At 62.0% G+C, this 16,335-nt stretch overlaps 1 protein-coding gene across 1 annotated transcript; it reads left to right on the top strand.

The window, feature by feature from the left end:
* The first annotated feature begins 8,024 nt into the window (after positions 1-8,024).
* Positions 8,025-15,603, top strand: CSRNP2 (cysteine and serine rich nuclear protein 2). Its single transcript, XM_074167695.1, is given in 9 exon segments — positions 8,025-8,175; positions 9,792-10,051; positions 12,283-12,579; positions 14,755-14,781; positions 14,783-14,830; positions 14,832-14,930; positions 14,966-15,448; positions 15,450-15,473; positions 15,475-15,603. Coding segments are annotated over 9 exon segments (1,518 nt in total).
* The last annotated feature ends 732 nt before the right edge of the window (positions 15,604-16,335 follow it).

The raw sequence follows: 16,335 nt of genomic DNA, 5'->3' as shown, positions 1-16,335 counted from the left end.
TCCCCGCTGCAGCTGCTCCATTATTGCTAAAATAAGGCGCTTTTGGCCTCTTCCCGCTGTTTCCAGCCTCGTTAATCTCTTGTCTAGACTCCTCCGCCGGCAGGTTTCGGCCGCCCCCTCTCCTCCTCCCGCCGCCTCTCTGAGGAGAGCTGCGGCCTGCAGCACCCCCCCGGCGCCGGGCCTGGAGCCTGCAGCCCGGCTCCGGTCCTGGGGGGCTCCCGCTGTCCCCCTCACCCTCCTCAGGCTCTTCCCCAGCCCTTTGTGGGGGTGAAACTCCCCAGAACCCCGATCTCGGTCTCGCCGGAGGCGGAGGGTCCCGCTCCGGCCCCCCCCCCACCCCGGCCCGCCTCGCCTCAAACCTGCGGCCTTTCCCCCTCCACTTCCGGACTACATTTCCCGTCGTGCCCCGCGGCCGCGCCGCGGGCCCTCTCCCCTTCACCACCCCGGACTCGATTTCCCAGCCTGCCCCGCGGCGCGGGCAGTGGCGGGGAACGGTGGTGGGGGGAGTAGGGAGGCGTGTGCCGGTCACGTGACGCGGGGTATATAAAGGGCGGCGCAGGGCCGGCGGCCCCATTGTTGTCGGCGAGCGGCGGCGGGGCGGGTCCGCGCGGCCGCAGCCCCAGCGCGCGCCCGGCCGCCCCCCCCACCCCCCCCCGGGGAGCCGCCCCCGCCCCGCCCGGGGGGACCCGGTGAGTGGGGGGGGGGGGGCGATGAGGTGGGGGGGGGGGGGGAACGAAGGAAGGGGAGGGATCCCGCCCCCGGCGGGCTGGGGGGGCCCTGGGGGATGTGGGGGGTTACGGCTGAGGGGAAGGATATGGGGGGCGGAGGGGGGCTTTAATTCTTGGGGGGGGCTGAAGGGGATGTGAGGCCCATGGGGGATGGGGGGGGTGTCTTTTAATAGCTGGGGGGGGTCTATAGGGGATGCAGGGGCCTGTGGGGGATGTGGGGGCCTTTTCTCACTGAGGGGCCTACAGGGCGTGTGGGGGCCTTTTCTAGTTGGGGGGGCCTATAAGGGATGGGGGGGCTCTAGAGGATGCAGGGCCTAGGGGGGGGAGGGATGCGGGGGCTTTTTCTCACTGGGGGGGCCTACAGAGGGTGCAGGGACCTGTAGGGGATGTGGGGGCCTTTGATAGCTGGGGGGGCCTGTATAGGATGGGAGGCCTATAAGGGATGCAGGGGCTTTTTCTATCCGGGGGGGCCTACAGAGGATGCAGGGCCTATAGGGGATGTGGGGGCCTTTCCCAGCTTGGGGGGGGGGGGGGCCTATAGGGGATGTGGAGGGCCCCCCCTTCCAGCTGGAGAATCTATAGGGGCTCTGGGGTTACAGCTGAGGGCCTGCAGGGGGTGGGGGGGGGCCTATAGGGGTTGGGGAGGGGCTATAGGCGTTGGAGGGGGGGCTATAGCGGATGTAGGGGGCCCTTATAGCTGGGGTTCTCCCCTCTCCTGTCTTTTGGAGGTCTGTAAGGGGTGTGGGGCACCCTTATATGTGGGGAGGGGGGCATGGGGGATGTGGGGGGGCTTTGTGGCCTCCCTTCTCCTGTATCTGGGGGGGGCTATGAGGGATCTGGGGGGGGGTTATATCCGAGGGGCCTATAGAGGACGCGGGGTGTCCTTCTAGCTGCTTTGTCCCCAAGCTGGGGACCTATAGAGGATGGGGGGGGTTGTCCTTATAGGTGGGGGGTACAGGAGTCACAGTGGGGTGAAGGCAGGCCTGGAGGAGGGGGGGGGGGCGTTCTGGGGGTCCCCGAGAAGCCCCCGTAGCGGTGGGATGGTGGGAAGGAGCCGGTGATGGTGGTGGGACGCGTTGGACGGAGGTCCTGGTGCGGTGTCCCCGATGGCAGAGCGGGGGGCTGGCACACGGTAGGGGGCGGGGGGGGCATTGCAGGGGGGGGGTGCTGCCCCTGCCGCCGGCGCTGGGGGGTGAGGAGGGGGCTGGGAGGATCCCCCTTCTCGGTGAGCGGTGGTGGGACCCCCACCAGCCCACCATGGAGAAGGCTCCTCCTTGCCCGCCCCTCACCGCCCCATGGCCCCCACCCTCCTCGGGGTTGTTGTGGCAGGAGCCGGGGGTGGGGGGGGAGGTGACCCCCAAGGGTCTGGAGTCCTACCGGTGCCCCATGGTCTCCTTGTGGGGTGGTGCCCATGGTCTCTCCAGCTGGAGCTGGACCAGTGGGGCAGCCACAGTGATGTTCTCCTTGCTCTCCTTACCTTCAGGGTCTCCCTTTGGCCTCACCCTGGAGGTCTCCCTTGGCCTGATCTTCAGGGTCTCCCTCACCTTCAAGGGAGGTCTCCTTTGACCTCATCTTCAAGGTCTCCCTTGGCCTGATCTTCAGGGTCCTCCCTCGCCTTCAAGGTCTTCCTTGGCCTCGCCTTCAAGGTCTCCCTTGGCCTGGTCTTCACGGTCTCCCTCACCTTCAAAGTCTTCCCCACCTTCAGGACCTCCCTTGGCCTCACCTTCAGATCTCCCTTGGCCTGGTCTTCGGGGTCCTCCCTCACCTTCAAGGTCTTCCCCACCTTCAGGGTCTCCCTTGACCTGGTCTTCAGGGACCTCCCTCACCTTCAGAGTCCCCCTTGGCCTCACCTTCAAGGTCTTCCTCATCTTCAGGGTCTCCTTCACCTTCAGGATCTCCCTTGGCCCCACCTTTAGGGTCTCCCTCACCTTCAAGGTCTTTGGATCGAGGTGTTGTGTGGGGCCACCACAAGTGATGTGGGGCAGACCCACCTTTTTGACTCGATTCTGGTGACGGGCAAAGGGACTGAGTGGGGTTTTTTTGGGGTCCGAGTGGGGTTTTTTGGGGACCAACCCTTTCCGTAGCACCCTGACCCCGTGGGGCAGCGCCGTGGGGCGATCTGCCCCCCTTCAGCAGGCACCCAGATGGTTCGGGGCCCTGGGACGACGCGCCCCGATGCTGGTTGTGTAAGCGCCGCCGCTGCTGGAGCCGTGGGAGCCGTAGCCCAGATTTCTTCGTTAGCCGCATTCGTTAGCGTTAGAAGAGGAAACCCGTTGCCGTTTGTCGTAAAAAAAAAAAAAAAAAAAAAAAAAAACAAACCCAAAAACCCCAAAAATGGGTTTTTTAAGGACGGGGCCCGGGCTGGGCTGGGCTCGTTGGCATCCCTGAGCCGTAGCCCAGCGGATCCATCGGCTGCCGGGGCCGATCCCGGGGGGAAAACCCTCCTCCTCCGATGGGTGATTTGGGAAGGATCCGACCTGCTCGACTCTTCCCGCTGGTCCAAGTGCCTGGAAATCCTTTCCTCTCCTTTGTGGGCTCGTCGATAACGAGCTTCTGATCCCAGGATAACGCCGGGATCCGCCGGGAGCGGGAGCTGGTGGAATTGCCCCCGGATCCGACCCTTTTCACCCCATCCTGGTTTAATTACGGAGCCTGAGCTTGGTTTTTTCCCCCCTGGGAGCGGGATTTTCGGGCTCTGCTGTGTCCGGGGACGGGACGGACCCTTCCCAAGCGGTGCCGAAGCCGACCCGGAGCCCTTCTGCCACCCCCAGGGGGGGGAAGGGGGGTGTTCCGGGAGGGGGGGCTCCCCATCCTTGAGGAGGTGAGATGCTTTATTTGCCCTTCGGAGGGTCTGCCTTCCCCGGGGGGGGGGGTTTCTCTTTGCGTTGTTTTCCCATCCTCGGTGGGGTCGGGGTTTTTTGGATGCCCCGGGGTTTTGGGGGGGGTGGGGGGCTTCGGGGTGACGGCGGGAGCTGTTTTCCTGCTTCCCGTGGGGGCACCGAGGGGGTGTTTCGTTCCCCACGACCGCAAACTGGTGGGGGGGTGCCGGGGGCACCTCGACACACGTTTTTCCGCCCCCCCCCCCCCCCCCCCCTCCCCGAGATGAGGGCGTGATGCTGCGCAGCGCTGCTGCCCTCTCATCCCCGCGATGCTCATCCTGCTGCGTAACGGGGAGGGGAAGGAGCCCAGCCGGGGGGGGGAAGCCCTTTTTTGGGGGGGCTTTCACCCCAAATTGAGACATTTTCCCCTTGAAATCGCTGCCGAGAGCCGGCCTTATCCCCGGAGCCGGGGGTCGGGGTGGGGGGGGATACGGAATTGCAGCCGCCTTTGGGCTCCGGCGTCGCTTTCTCGGGAGACAGCGGGTGCTGCGAGGGAATAAAACAGGCTTTTTTGGTTATTCCTCGATTATATCCATGATATTTTTATCTCACGGGACGAGATCCCGCCTTAAATCCCCCCGTTATCAACCAGGACGGGGTCAGGACGCCCCCCCCGACGAGCGGCTCCTTAACCCAGAGGCCTCTCCCTCGATATAAATATCTTTATTTTCTTCCTTTTTTTTTTCCTGCCATTCCCACCCTCTCCTTCTCCGGCTGCTGAAATAATCCCACATCCCATTATTTGACGCCTCCGATACCTGGAAATCCTGGGAGGTTTTGCCGGGATCCGCTTTTGGCTCGTTTTGTTGGTTGGTTTGGTTGGGTTTTTTTTTAACGGGCAACTTATTTCGAGCGGTTTCTCCCCAAAAAAATTGCTGCCAAAAATGTGGTTAAAGCAGGAAAACACGAGGCAATTTTGAGCATCTTCCGAGTTACTCGGTCCTGGAGCCCCTTGATCCACGTGGGATTTTTTCAGGAGGGACCACAAAATCCCAGAGGATGACGAAATCTGCAGGATTCTCACCCGGTAATTAATTAATTACCGGGAATATCTGGAAATCAAAGCGGGAATTGCTCTTTGGGTCTCCGCCCGGACACGCGCTGGGATGGGGGGAGCAGCCCGGCAGCGTGTCCCCCGTGGATCCGGGATCATCGGGAGCGACGCCGGAGTTGTGGGAGGCGACATGGACCTCGTTAGTGGGAGCTGGGAAACAAACCTCGTTAACGGGAGCCGGACCGAGGACGGTGAATCCCTCGGTGTCACCAGCCGAGCTTTGGGGACCACGGAGCATCCTCCCCTCGGGATGTTCCCGCTCTTCCTCCTCTCCTGAAAACTGGGAACCCGCAAACCGGGAATGTGGGGTTTTGGGATTTTTTTTGCACCAGGACGGCGTTAATTACTCGTGATGGGCTCGTTAATCGGCCTTGGACGAGCTTGGAGGTGGCTCCGATTCCCCATCGGATCTTGGAGCGTCGCGGCTGGACCGGCTCTGCCTCGGGGAGGCTCTTGCCATCTGGGATCCCGGGAATCCTGTCTCTCTCCGGAACCTCTCCCTGCTCCCAAAGGCGTTTCCTGCGTGGAAAATAGCAATATTTTGAGCTGAGCTCCTTTTTGGTGCGGAAAGAAGAGGAATCGGGGTCACTTGGCCCCTTCTCACAGTATTTTGAGTCGAGTTTTTAATTTCCCCATCCCAAGTCCCCTCTTTGGGCCTTTATCCTCCCGGGAGGGGAATTTGGGCCGTTTTTGGGGTGATGGAGGTGGGAAAAGAAGGTGTGGGGGGGTCAGGGACGTGGGGGCAGCGATGCTTGAGGTGGGGGGGGGGGTCTGCCTCCGCTTCTCCCCGGGGATCGTGTCATTAAATCAGCCCCTGAATTGGGCTGAGGCTTAACCCTGGTTCGACGGGGGGGAGAAGGGGGGCATCAGCGTGTCCTTTTTTGGGGACAAAGGGGGCACCAGCATATCCTTTTTGGGGGACAAGAAGGGCACCGATGTGTCTTTTTTGGGGGAGAAGGGGGGCACCATCGTGTCCTTTTTGGGGGAAGAGAATGGCGCTGGCATGTCCTGTTTGGGGGAGAAGAGGGGCATCAGTGTGTCCTTTTTGGGGGGAGAAGAAAGGAATCAGCATGTCCTTTTTGGGGGACAAAGGGGGCGCTGGTGCGTCCTTTTTGGGGGGAGAAGAAAGGAACCGGTGTGTCCTTTTGTGGGGAGAAGGGGGGCACTGGTGCATCCTTTTTGGGGGGAGAAGAAGGGAACTGGTGTGTCTTTTGGGGGGACAAGAAGGCCATCGGTGTGTCTTTTTGGGGGGAGAAGGGGGGCATTGGTGTGTCCTTTTTGGGGGACAAGAAGGGAACCAGCATGTCCTTTTTGGGGGACAAGGACACACACCAGCGTGTGTTTTTTAGGGGAGAAAGGGGGCACCGGCGTGTCCTTTTTGGGGGACAAGAAGGGAACCAGAGTGTCCTTTTTGGGAGAGAAGGGGGGCACCGGAGTGTCCTTTTTGGGGGACAAGGAGGGCACTGGTGTGTCCTTTTCGGGGGACAAGAAGGGAACCAGAGTGTCCTTTTTGGGAGAGAAGGGGGGCACCAGAGTGTCCTTTTTGGGGGACAAGGAGGGCACTGGTGTGTCCTTTTGGGGGGAGATGGGGGGCACCGGTGTGTCCTTTTTGGCTTTAAAGAGCCCGGAGGCGATGGGAGCCCGGCCCGGAGCTTCCCCCAGGGGTGGGCAGTGCCCCCCGCTGCCCCTTCACCCCAAAGAGCACCCCGAGACCCTCGGACCCCCCGCCCTGGGGCTGGGGTTCCGCGGGGGTGCCCTGGGCTGAGATGCTTTATTTCCGAGGCGGTTGTTCCGTTGCCATGAGAACGGCGGTCGGGAACGGAGGGAACACAAAGCCGGGAGGAGGTGGCACCAGCGGGTGGGTGCTGGGCCCCCCCACTCCGGGGAGGGGGACGGGGACACGGGGCATCCCAGGCCCTGGGGACAAGGACGGGGACAAGGGACATGCCCTGGGCTTGGTCCAAAAGCCACTGGTGGCCCCAAAGCAGCGGAAGGACGAGGAATGATGTTCCTTGGTCTTCCCACCCCACGGAGAGCTCCCAAAAATTCCTCCCCTGGGCATTTCCTGGGGCCAAATTGTCCCTTTTGGGGGGCATTAATGGGGGGGGGAAAGGGGAGGGGGCCGGAAAATGCTGGAAATTCTCCCAGCAAAAATCCTACGGGGGATTTAAATCCCTCCCCAGGGCTGGGATGGAGCCACCGATGGGTGGGCGACCCGGGGCACGTCCCAAGGTCCTTTTAAAGCTTTAAGGGGTTTCTTTTTAGTGAGGGAATCGTTGGAAACGGGGTTATTTCCCGGTGAAAAAGGGTTATTTCCCGGCAAACCGTGCGCCAGCTCCTTTCTGTCTCAAACCAGCCTTTCCTTTTCCTTGAGGATTAAATTTGGGTTCGGAAAAGAAGAGTTTGGGTGGGAGGAAGCTGCAGCCCCCGTCCTGCCCAGCCGCCTCCCCCCTCCGGGGCTGCCCCAAAAGTTAAAGGATATTATCAAATAATATTAAATAATATTAAATAACGGCGCTGGGCTCCCTCCTGCAGCCCGGACGCGGGGAGGATGGGCTCAGCTCGGAGATGGGAGGATTTCTCCGGGATGGGGAGGGCAGGGATGGGGAGGAGCTGCTCTCGAGAGCCAGGGAATCACAGCTTGTCCCCCTCCCCTTTTCGGGGGGACAAGGAAGGCACCGGCGTGTCCTTTTTGGGGGAGAAGAAGGGAAACCGGGGTTGGAAGATCTTTGGAGATCTCCAGGCTGAACAGCCCCAGGTCCCTCAGCCTTTCCCCAGCAGAGAGATGCTCCAGCCCCTCATCATCCTCGCAGCCCCCGCTGGACTCTCCAGCAGTTCCCAGTCCTTCTTGAACTGGGGGAGCCCAGAACTGGTCCCAGTCTCCAGCTGGGGCCTCCCCAGGGCAGAGCGGAGGTGGGGGGTGACCTCCCTCCACCCCAGGAGACCATTGGCCTTCTTGGGCACACATTGCTGGCCCGTGGGAAACCTGTTGTCCCACCAGGACTCCCAGTTCCCTCTCTCAGAGCTGGTTTCCAGCAGGTCACCCCCAACCTGTACTGGTTTGGGGGGTGATTCCTCCCCGGGGGCAGGACCTGGTTGAACTCCATGAGGTTCCTCTCCAGCTGGTCCAGGGCTCGCTGCTTGGTGGCCCAACCTTCTCCCAGCTCTGTGTCACCAGCCAACGTGCTGCGGGGACACTCCGTCCCCTCCGGTTGAGCCAGATTGAGCCCAGTACCGGTGGGGAATCCCACTGGGTACCATTCCTGGTTATCCCAGGGATCCCGGGTTATCCCAAAGCTCTCTCCCTCTCTGCAGGCCCGCGGTGAGCCCCGGTGGCCACCTCTCCATGCGAACCAGGGCCAAATGGACGCGGTGGCCAGCGGCGGGCTCAAGAGGAAGTGCGAGGATGCGGAGGTGGGCTCGGCCGGCTCCACCTCGGACGACGAGGTCTCCAACAGCGACAGCGCCGACAGCTGCGACAGCGTCAACCCCGCCAGCTCCACCGGCTTCATCCGTGAGTGTCCCGGGGGACCCCCAGCGCCCGCGTCCCCGGCCTCCCGGGGCCACTGCCATCGAGGACAGGGCACCTGGACGTGGGGCTGGCTCTGTCCTCCCCCTGGCTGTGGGGCTGGCTCTGTCCTCCCCCTGGGAGTGGGGCTGTCTCTGTCCTCCCCCTGGACGTGGGGCTGGCTCTGTCCTTCCCCTGGGAGTGGGGCTGGCTCTGTCCTCCCCCTGGATGTGGGGCTGGCTCTGTCCTTCCCCTGGGAGTGGGGCTGGCTCTGTCCTCCCCCTGGGAGTGGGGCTGGCTCCACTCTCCCCCTGGACATGGGGCTGGCTCCACTCTCCCCCTGGCTGTGGGGCTGGCTCCACTCTCCCCCTGAATGTGGGGCTGGCTCCACTCTCCCCCTAGACATGGGGCTGGCTCTGTCATTCCCCTGGACGTGGGGCTGGCTCTGTCATTCCCCTGGCTGTGGGGCTGGCTCTGTCATTCCCCTGGACGTGGGGCTGGCTCTGTCCTCCCCCTGGCTGTGGGGCTGGCTCTGTCATTCCCCTGGACATGGGGCTGGCTCCACTCTCCCCCTGGACGTGGGGCTGGCTCTGTCCTCCCCCTGGACATGAGGGCAGAGATCTCGTCCATCCATGGATTCGGGTCACGCCAGATCCCGGGGAATTTCCAATATTACTCCCCAAATCGGTTGTCCGAGGTCCGTCCTGGACCTTTTCTGTCCCTCCCCCATCGTTTGCCTCAACTGAAATGCCTTTGGTGGCTGATGATGATGATGATGATGGTGTAGGGGTTTGGGGATCAATGAGGTTGCTCTTGGTGGCACTGGAGGTGAGAGCACAGCCCGTGGGGACGCAGCCGTCACCCAAATCCACCTCAGGGCCACCAGCGCCACCTCGTCCTGCCCCTGGGAGCCCGAGGGCTCAGGGCCTTGCCGAAAATCCCCTTTCCAGCGGAGCAGGAGATTCATAGATTCATAGATTGGTCCAGGCTGGAAGGGACCTCCAAAGGTCATCTAGTCCGACCTCCCCGCAGTCAGCAGGGACACCCCCAACTAGACGAGGTCGCCCAGGGCCTCGTCGAGCTTCACCTTGAATATCTCAAGGGAAGGGGCCTCAACCACCTCCCTGGGCAACCCGTTCCAGTGTTCCACCACCCTCATGGTAAAGAACTTTTTCCCAATATCCAATCTAAATCTCCCCTTCTCCAACTTAAAACCATTGCCCCTCGTCCTGTCACCGCAGGCCTTTGGAAACAGACCCTCCCCAGCCTTCCTGTAGCCCCCCTCAGGGACTGGAAGGCCGCTATGAGGTCTCCCCGGAGCCTCCTCTTCTCCAGGCTGAACAACCCCAGCTCCCTCAGCCTGTCCTCGTAGCAGAGGGGCTCCAGCCCCCTGAGCATTTTGGTGGCCCTCCTCTGGACCCGCTCCATCAGGTCCATGTCCTTTCTCTATTGAGGGCTCCAGACCTGCACACAGCGCTCCAGGTGAGGTCTCACCAGAGCAGAAAGTGGCAGAATCCCCTCTCTAATGCAAACCTCAGATGTTTGTGGGCCTCTCAAAGGAGTCTTTTTAGCTCCTAAAAACCCTTTTCTGGCTTTTTTTTTTTTTTTCCCTCCCCTCGCAGCCACCTCCATCCTGAAGCGGCAGAAGCAGCTTCGCCGCAAGAATGTCCGTTTCGACCAAGTGACCGTTTACTACTTCGCCCGACGCCAGGGTTTCACCAGCGTCCCCAGCCAGGGGGGCAGCTCCCTGGGAATGGCCCAGCGCCACAACTCCGTCCGCCGCTACACCCTCTGCGAGTTCGCCCAGGAGCAGGAGGTCAATCACCGGGAAATCCTCCGGGAACATCTCAAGGAGGAGAAACTCCACGCCAAGAAGATGAAGGTGGGCGCCGCCGGGATAACTGAATTTCACTGAATTTTTTTTTTTTTTAGAGTTGGAAGGGACCGTATAGATCATCCAGTCCAACTCCCCTGCTGGAGCAGGATTGCTTAGAGAATGCTACTCAGGGCTGCATCCAGGCGGGTCTTGAAAATCTCCAAAGAAGGGGACTCCACACCCTCCCTGGGCAGCCTCTTCCAGGGCTCTGGCACCCTCACCGGGAAGAAATTCTTCCTCATATTCGAGTGGAACCTCCCATGTTCCAACTTATGCCCGTTGCCCCTCGTCCTGTCACTGGGAACCACTGAAAAGAGTCCGGCTCCCTCCTCCTCCAACCCACCCTTGAGATACTTATAGGCATTGATAAGGTCTCCCCTCAGCCTTCTCTTCTCCAGGCTAAAGAGTCCCAGCTCTCTCAGCCTTTCTTCATAAGGGAGATGCTCCAATCCCTTAATCATCCTCGTTGCCCTTCGCTGGACTCTCTCCAGTAGTTCCCTAACCCTCTTGAATTGGGGAGCCCAGAACTGGACGCACTATTCCAGTTGTGGCCTCACCAGTGCAGAGCAGAGGGGGAGAATGACTTCCCTCGACCTACTGGCCACACTCTTCCCTACGCAGCCCAGGATCCCGTTGGCCTTCCTGGCCACAAGAGCACACTGCTTGCTCATTGTCATTTTGCTGGCTACCAGGACCCCCAGATCTTTCTCTTCGGAGCTTGGCTCCAGCAGGTCCACCCCGAACCTGTACTGGTGCCTGACATTCTTCTTGCCCAGGTGTAGCACCTTACACTTTTCCCTGTTGAACCTCAGGAGGTTCTTCCTTGCCCAGCTCTCCAGCCTGTCCAGGTCTCGCTGGATGGCAGCACGGCCCCCCCGGGGTGTCAGCCACCCCACCCAACTTGGTATCATCAGGGAACTTGCTGAGGATACACTCTGTCCCCTCGTCCAGGTCACTGATGAATATGATGAATATGAATAACGGGGCGTCACTCTTTGTTTGGGGGTGGCGGGGGGGGGGGATATTACCACCAGGAGACACCTCCCTGAGCTTTGGTGGAGCAGGAGCGTAAACCGGCTCCGGAGGAGGGAGCGTTTCACCCCGGCCGGTGATTGGATGGATTGATGGATTTATCGCCGCTAAACCACTAAACTCTTCTTTTTTTAGTTCTTTTACCTCTTTTTGGTGTTGGGCCGAGCAGGCAGCGGCACCCTGAGCCGGGTTCAGAGCCCTCGGTCAAATCCTGCCCGGTCTGTGCCGGTAGAAATTCCAGTCTGGGAGGAGGCAGCTGGGAAGGACGAGGATCTCGGGTGGCTCTGCCTGTTTTCCAGCCCCTTCCCAGTTTCCCCAGTGGATCTGTGCCCTCGGGCGCTGCCCGGAGCTGGGCGGGATGTCACTAAAGGGATGCAAATCCTCTTTATTTTCTTTATTTTTGATTACTTATTTATTTATTTTTTAAACGGGCTTTTCCACCAGCTCCTCAGGAGGCCGTGGGACCCCTCCCTCCGCTGCCTCCTTTCCCAGGGCTGGGGATCCCCCTTCCCCCCCCTCCTCCCCTTTTTTTATCCCCGCTGCCAAGATTTTGGGGGTGTCGGAGGACGCGGGGAGGGAGGGGAGGTTGAGGGAGCGGAGCGGGGAGGCGAAGACGCGTCGCAGGGTCCAGCTCCGCTCCCTCCCTTCCCTTCAAACCTCATTTTACCTGGGGGGGGGGGTGTGGGGGGAACACGACATGCTCTGCAGCTCCTTCAAACTTCATTTTCCCCGGGGGGGGGGGTGTCACACACGCTCCCCCAGGACCCCGATATTTTAAGCAGCAGCGACCTCCTTTTATCTCGCTATTTTCAGGGCACCGTCGCGGAGGGAAGGGAGAAAGGGGATTCTCTGCTCCGAATTCTTTTATTATTTAATTCCCCCCCCCCCCCCCAAATTTTTCTTCTCCTATAAAATGCCACAAACCCGCCTCCAGTGTCACTGCGGAGGGCGGGGGGGGGTCACACGGCGGGGGGGGCTCCGTGTCAGACCCTGCTTGTGTCTAGGGGGGCCAGGGAAGGCTCGGAGCCGGGCTGGGGGGTGGTCGTTGTGGGGACGAGGAGGCTGATGGAGGGATGGACGGCCTTCCTCCTTCCTCGTGGTCTCACGGAGTTGGGGGGGGGGGTTGGTGTGTGTCCCCCCGCCCCCACCAAGGGCCGGGCACTGACTCTGCCCCCCCCCACCCCCCCCCCACCCCACCCCGGCAGCTCACCAAGAACGGCACGGTGGAGTCGGAGGAGGCGGAGGGTCTGACTCTGGAGGACGTCTCGGACGACGACATCGACGTGGAGAACGTGGAGGTGGACGACTACTTCTTCCTGCAGCCCCTGCCCACCAAACGGCGGCGGGCGCTCCTGCGAGCCTCCGGCGTCCACCGCATCGACGCCGAGGAAAAGCAGGAGCTTCGGGCCATCCGTCTTTCCCGGGAGGAATGCGGCTGCGACTGCCGCCTCTACTGCGACCCCGAGGCCTGCGCCTGCAGCCAGGCGGGCATTAAATGCCAGGTGAGCGCGGGGAAGGAGATGCCGGCGGCGACACCGGTGCCGCTGAGGCCGTGTTCTCCTCGGGTGGTGGCTCTTCTACCCCATCCCTACACCCCCCCGCAAAAAAAGACATTGAGGGAGCCCCGGAGCGTGTCCCTCGGCAGGTTGGGGTGGGATGTTGATCTGCTGGAGGGTGGGAAGGTTCTACAGAGGGATCTGGACAGGTCGGATCCATGGGATGAGGCCAATGGTTTGAGGTTCAACCAGGCCAAGTGTCCCACCAACCCCATGGAGGCTCCAGGCTGGGGAAGAGTGGTTGGAAAACTGCCCGGTGGAAAAGGACCTGGGGGTGTTGGTCACCACCCGGCTGAAGATGAGCCAACAGAGTGCCCAGGTGGCCAAAAGGCCACCAGCATCCTGGCCTGTAGCAGGAAGAGTGTGGCCAGCAGGACTGGAGCAGTGATGGTCCCCCTGGACTGGGCACTGGGGAGGCCCCACCTCGAGGGCTGGGTCCAGTTTAGGGCCCCTTACCTCGAAAAAGACATTGAGGGGCTGGAGTGGGTCCAGAGGAGGGCAACGGAGCTGGTGAGGGGTCTGGAGAAGGATAAGGGTCCGGAGAACCAAGGAGAAGGGGATGAAGCCCAAGGAGGAGGGTCTGGAGCCCAAGGAGAAGAGTTTGGAGAAGAAGGAGAAGGGGCTGGAGAACCAAGGAGAAGGGTCTGGAGAACTTGTGAGGAGCGGCTGAGGGAGCTGGGGGTGTTCAGCCTGGAGAAAAGGGGGCTGAGGGGAGACCTTCTCGCTCTCTACAACTCCCTGAAAGGAGGGTGGAGCCAGGGGGGGTCGGTCTCTTCTCCCAAGGAACCAGAGGAAACGGCCTCAAGCTGCTCCAGGGGAGGTTTAGGATGGATATTGGGAACAATTTCTTCCCCAAAAGGGTTGTCCCCCATTGGAAGAGGCTGCCCAGGGCAGGGGTGGAGTCACCAGCCCTGGAGGGATCTAAAAGCCGGGCTTGGGGATATGGGTCAGTGACGGTTGGTCAGCGTTGGGTTGATGGTTGGACTCCATGATCCCAAAGGTCCATTCCAACCCGGGCAATTCCATGATTCCAGGACTCGGGGTGCAGCCCCAGCCTTGCTCTGGGGACACCTCGTAGGGGGTAGAACTTCTCCCGGTGCCGAATTCCCGCTGTCGGGGTTGGGATTTTAAGCTGCGGGGAGGGATTGATTTTTTTTTTTTTTTTTCCCCGGGGATGCGGGAGCTGCCACCTCTCCCTCTCCCTCTCCCGCTCCCTCTCCCTCTCCTCTCCCTCTCCTCTCCCTCTCCCTCTCCCGCTCCCTCTCCCGCTCCCTCTCCCTCTCCTCTCCCTCTCCCTCTCCTCTCCCGCTCCCTCTCCCTCTCCCTCTCCCTCTCCCTCTCCCTCTCCTCTCCCTCTCCCTCTCCCCTCTCCCTCTCCCTCTCCCTCTCCCTCTCCTCTCCCTCTCCTCTCCCTCTCCCGCTCCTCTCCCTCTCCCTCTCCCTCTCCCTCTCCTCTCCCTCTCCCTCTCCTCTCCTCTCCCTCTCCTCTCCTCTCCCTCTCCCTCTCCCTCTCCCTCTCCTCTCCCTCTCCCTCTCCCTCTCCCTCTCCCTCTCCCTCTCCCTCTCCTCTCCCGCTCCTCTCCCTCTCCTCTCCCTCTCCTCTCCCGCTCCCTCTCCTCTCCCTCTCCCTCTCCCTCTCTCCTCTCCCTCTCCCTCTCCCTCTCCCTCTCCCTCTCCTCTCCTCTCCTCTCCCTCTCCCTCTCCCTCTCCCGCTCCCCTCTCCCTCTCCTCTCCCGCTCCCTCTCCCTCTCCTCTCCCTCTCCCTCTCCTCTCTCTCCTCTCCCTCCTCTCCCTCTCCACTCCCTCTCCTCTCCCTCTCCCTCTCCCTCTCCTCTCCCTCTCCCTCTCCTCTCCTCCCCTCTCCCTCTCCCTCTCCCTCTCCCTCTCCTCTCCCTCTCCCTCTCCCTCTCCCTCTCCCTCTCCCTCTCTCCCCTCTCCTCTCTCCGCTTCCCTCTCCCTCTCCTCTCCCTCTCCTCTCCTGCTCCCCTCTCCCTCTCCCGCTCCCTCTCCCTCTCCCGCCTCCCGCTCCCTCTCCTTCTCCCTCTCCCTCTCCCCTCTCCTCTCCCTCTCCCTCTCCCTCTCCTCTCCCTCTCCCTCTCCCTCTCCCTCTCCCTTTCCCAGGTGGATCGCATGTCCTTCCCCTGCGCGCTGCTCCCGCGACGGCTGCGGCAACATGGCCGGGCGCATCGAATTCAACCCCCATCCGGGTGCGGACTCACTACCTCCACACCATCATGAAGCTGGAGCTGGAGAACAAGCGACAGGGCGGGGGGCGACCACCGGCGCCGGGGGAAGAAACGGCCACCGTCCACCCTCCCAGGCCACCGCCGCCGCCGCCGTCACCGTTCCCGGCTCCGCCGGCGACTGGTTGGGGCAGCAACAGGCGGAAACGCAGGACTTCCAGGAGTTCATGGCGGAGAACGAGACGGCCGTCATGCACCTGCAAACGGCGGAGGAGCTGGAGAGGCTGAAGGCCGAGGAAGACTCCAGCGACCCCCCCGGGGTGGAAAGCTTGGGGGTTTGCATCCTGGAGGAACCCCTGGCCGTGCCGGAAGCTTTGTGTCCGGCTTTGGCCGCCCCCATCCTCATCCAAGCCCAGTTGCCTCCGGGTTCTTCTGTCCTCTGCTTCGCCGAGGGTTCGGAGCAGGCGACCTCGGCCGTGGGCAACCAACCCTACTTGAACGGTGGCCCCGTGCTCTACTACCAGGTGGAGCAGAGGCCGGCGCTGGGCTCTAAGGGCGACGGTGGCCCCCCCGAACCACCCGCCCCCCCCTTCTCCTGCCCGGGGGACAAGGACCTCGCCGTCCCCCCCGGCCCCCGTGGTGACTTGCAGCCGAGCCCCCCGCTCCCGACAAGGGGGAACCCCCCCAAAATCCTCCCTCGGCCCCGGAGGCTGCTCCCCCCCCCTCCTCCCCCCTCCTCCCCGCAGCCCCCCCCGCATCGAGGAGCCCTCGGGGGGGGCCCGTCTGAGCGGCCCCCCCCCCCACCACCACCACCTCCATGTGTGTGTCCCGTCCCCCCCCCCCAACCTCAGCGCTCATTTATTTATTGACAATAATATTTTCTGGCCCGGGGGGGGGGGCCGCTGGTGGTTATTTAATTGGGGAGAGGGGGGGGGGGGGAGAGCGGGGAAGGGGGGGGCCGCCTTGTACCAGAGGATTTGAAAGGGTGGCCCCTGGGAACCTTTCGCTTGCCCGGTTTTTGCTTCTGGTGGCCACTCGGTTGCCACCCGCCGCCCCCCCCCCCCGGGACACCTGGAGCCTCCTGGCAGCTCCTTCCTCCTCCTCCTCCTCCTCCTCAGCAGCCCCAAACCTCCGCCCTCTTCGGTTTTATTTTTCAGGAAAAAAGACCTTTTTTTCCTCTTTTATTTTAATTTTTTTTGGGGGGGGGGTTTTGCTTTTTTTTTTTCCCTCTTTTAAGGAATGTTTCCCAGGGGCCGTGTCTCAGCCCCTTCCCCCCCCCCACCCCCCCCCCCCCGAAGGCACTGGCCCGGTGGCTACCGGCAGCCGAGGGGGGGCCAGGAAGGACCTGGGGGGGGGTGGGGGGGGGGGGGGGGCATGGGGGGGGGGGTGTTTAATTGCACAAAAAAGGGGTGACTCCGCGGCCCCAAAACTCCTAGAAAAATACCTTTTTTTTTTGAGGGGGGGGCGGTTTAACGACCCGAATTTGAAGAGTTTGAGCCCAGCCCGGCCGTGAGGAAGC

Source organism: Numenius arquata, unplaced genomic scaffold (assembly GCF_964106895.1).
Source record: "Numenius arquata unplaced genomic scaffold, bNumArq3.hap1.1 HAP1_SCAFFOLD_1039, whole genome shotgun sequence".
Classification (NCBI taxonomy): Eukaryota; Metazoa; Chordata; class Aves; order Charadriiformes; family Scolopacidae; genus Numenius; species Numenius arquata.
The sequence above is the reverse complement of the archived record's forward strand: the minus strand, read 5'-3'. Positions and strand labels throughout refer to the sequence as shown.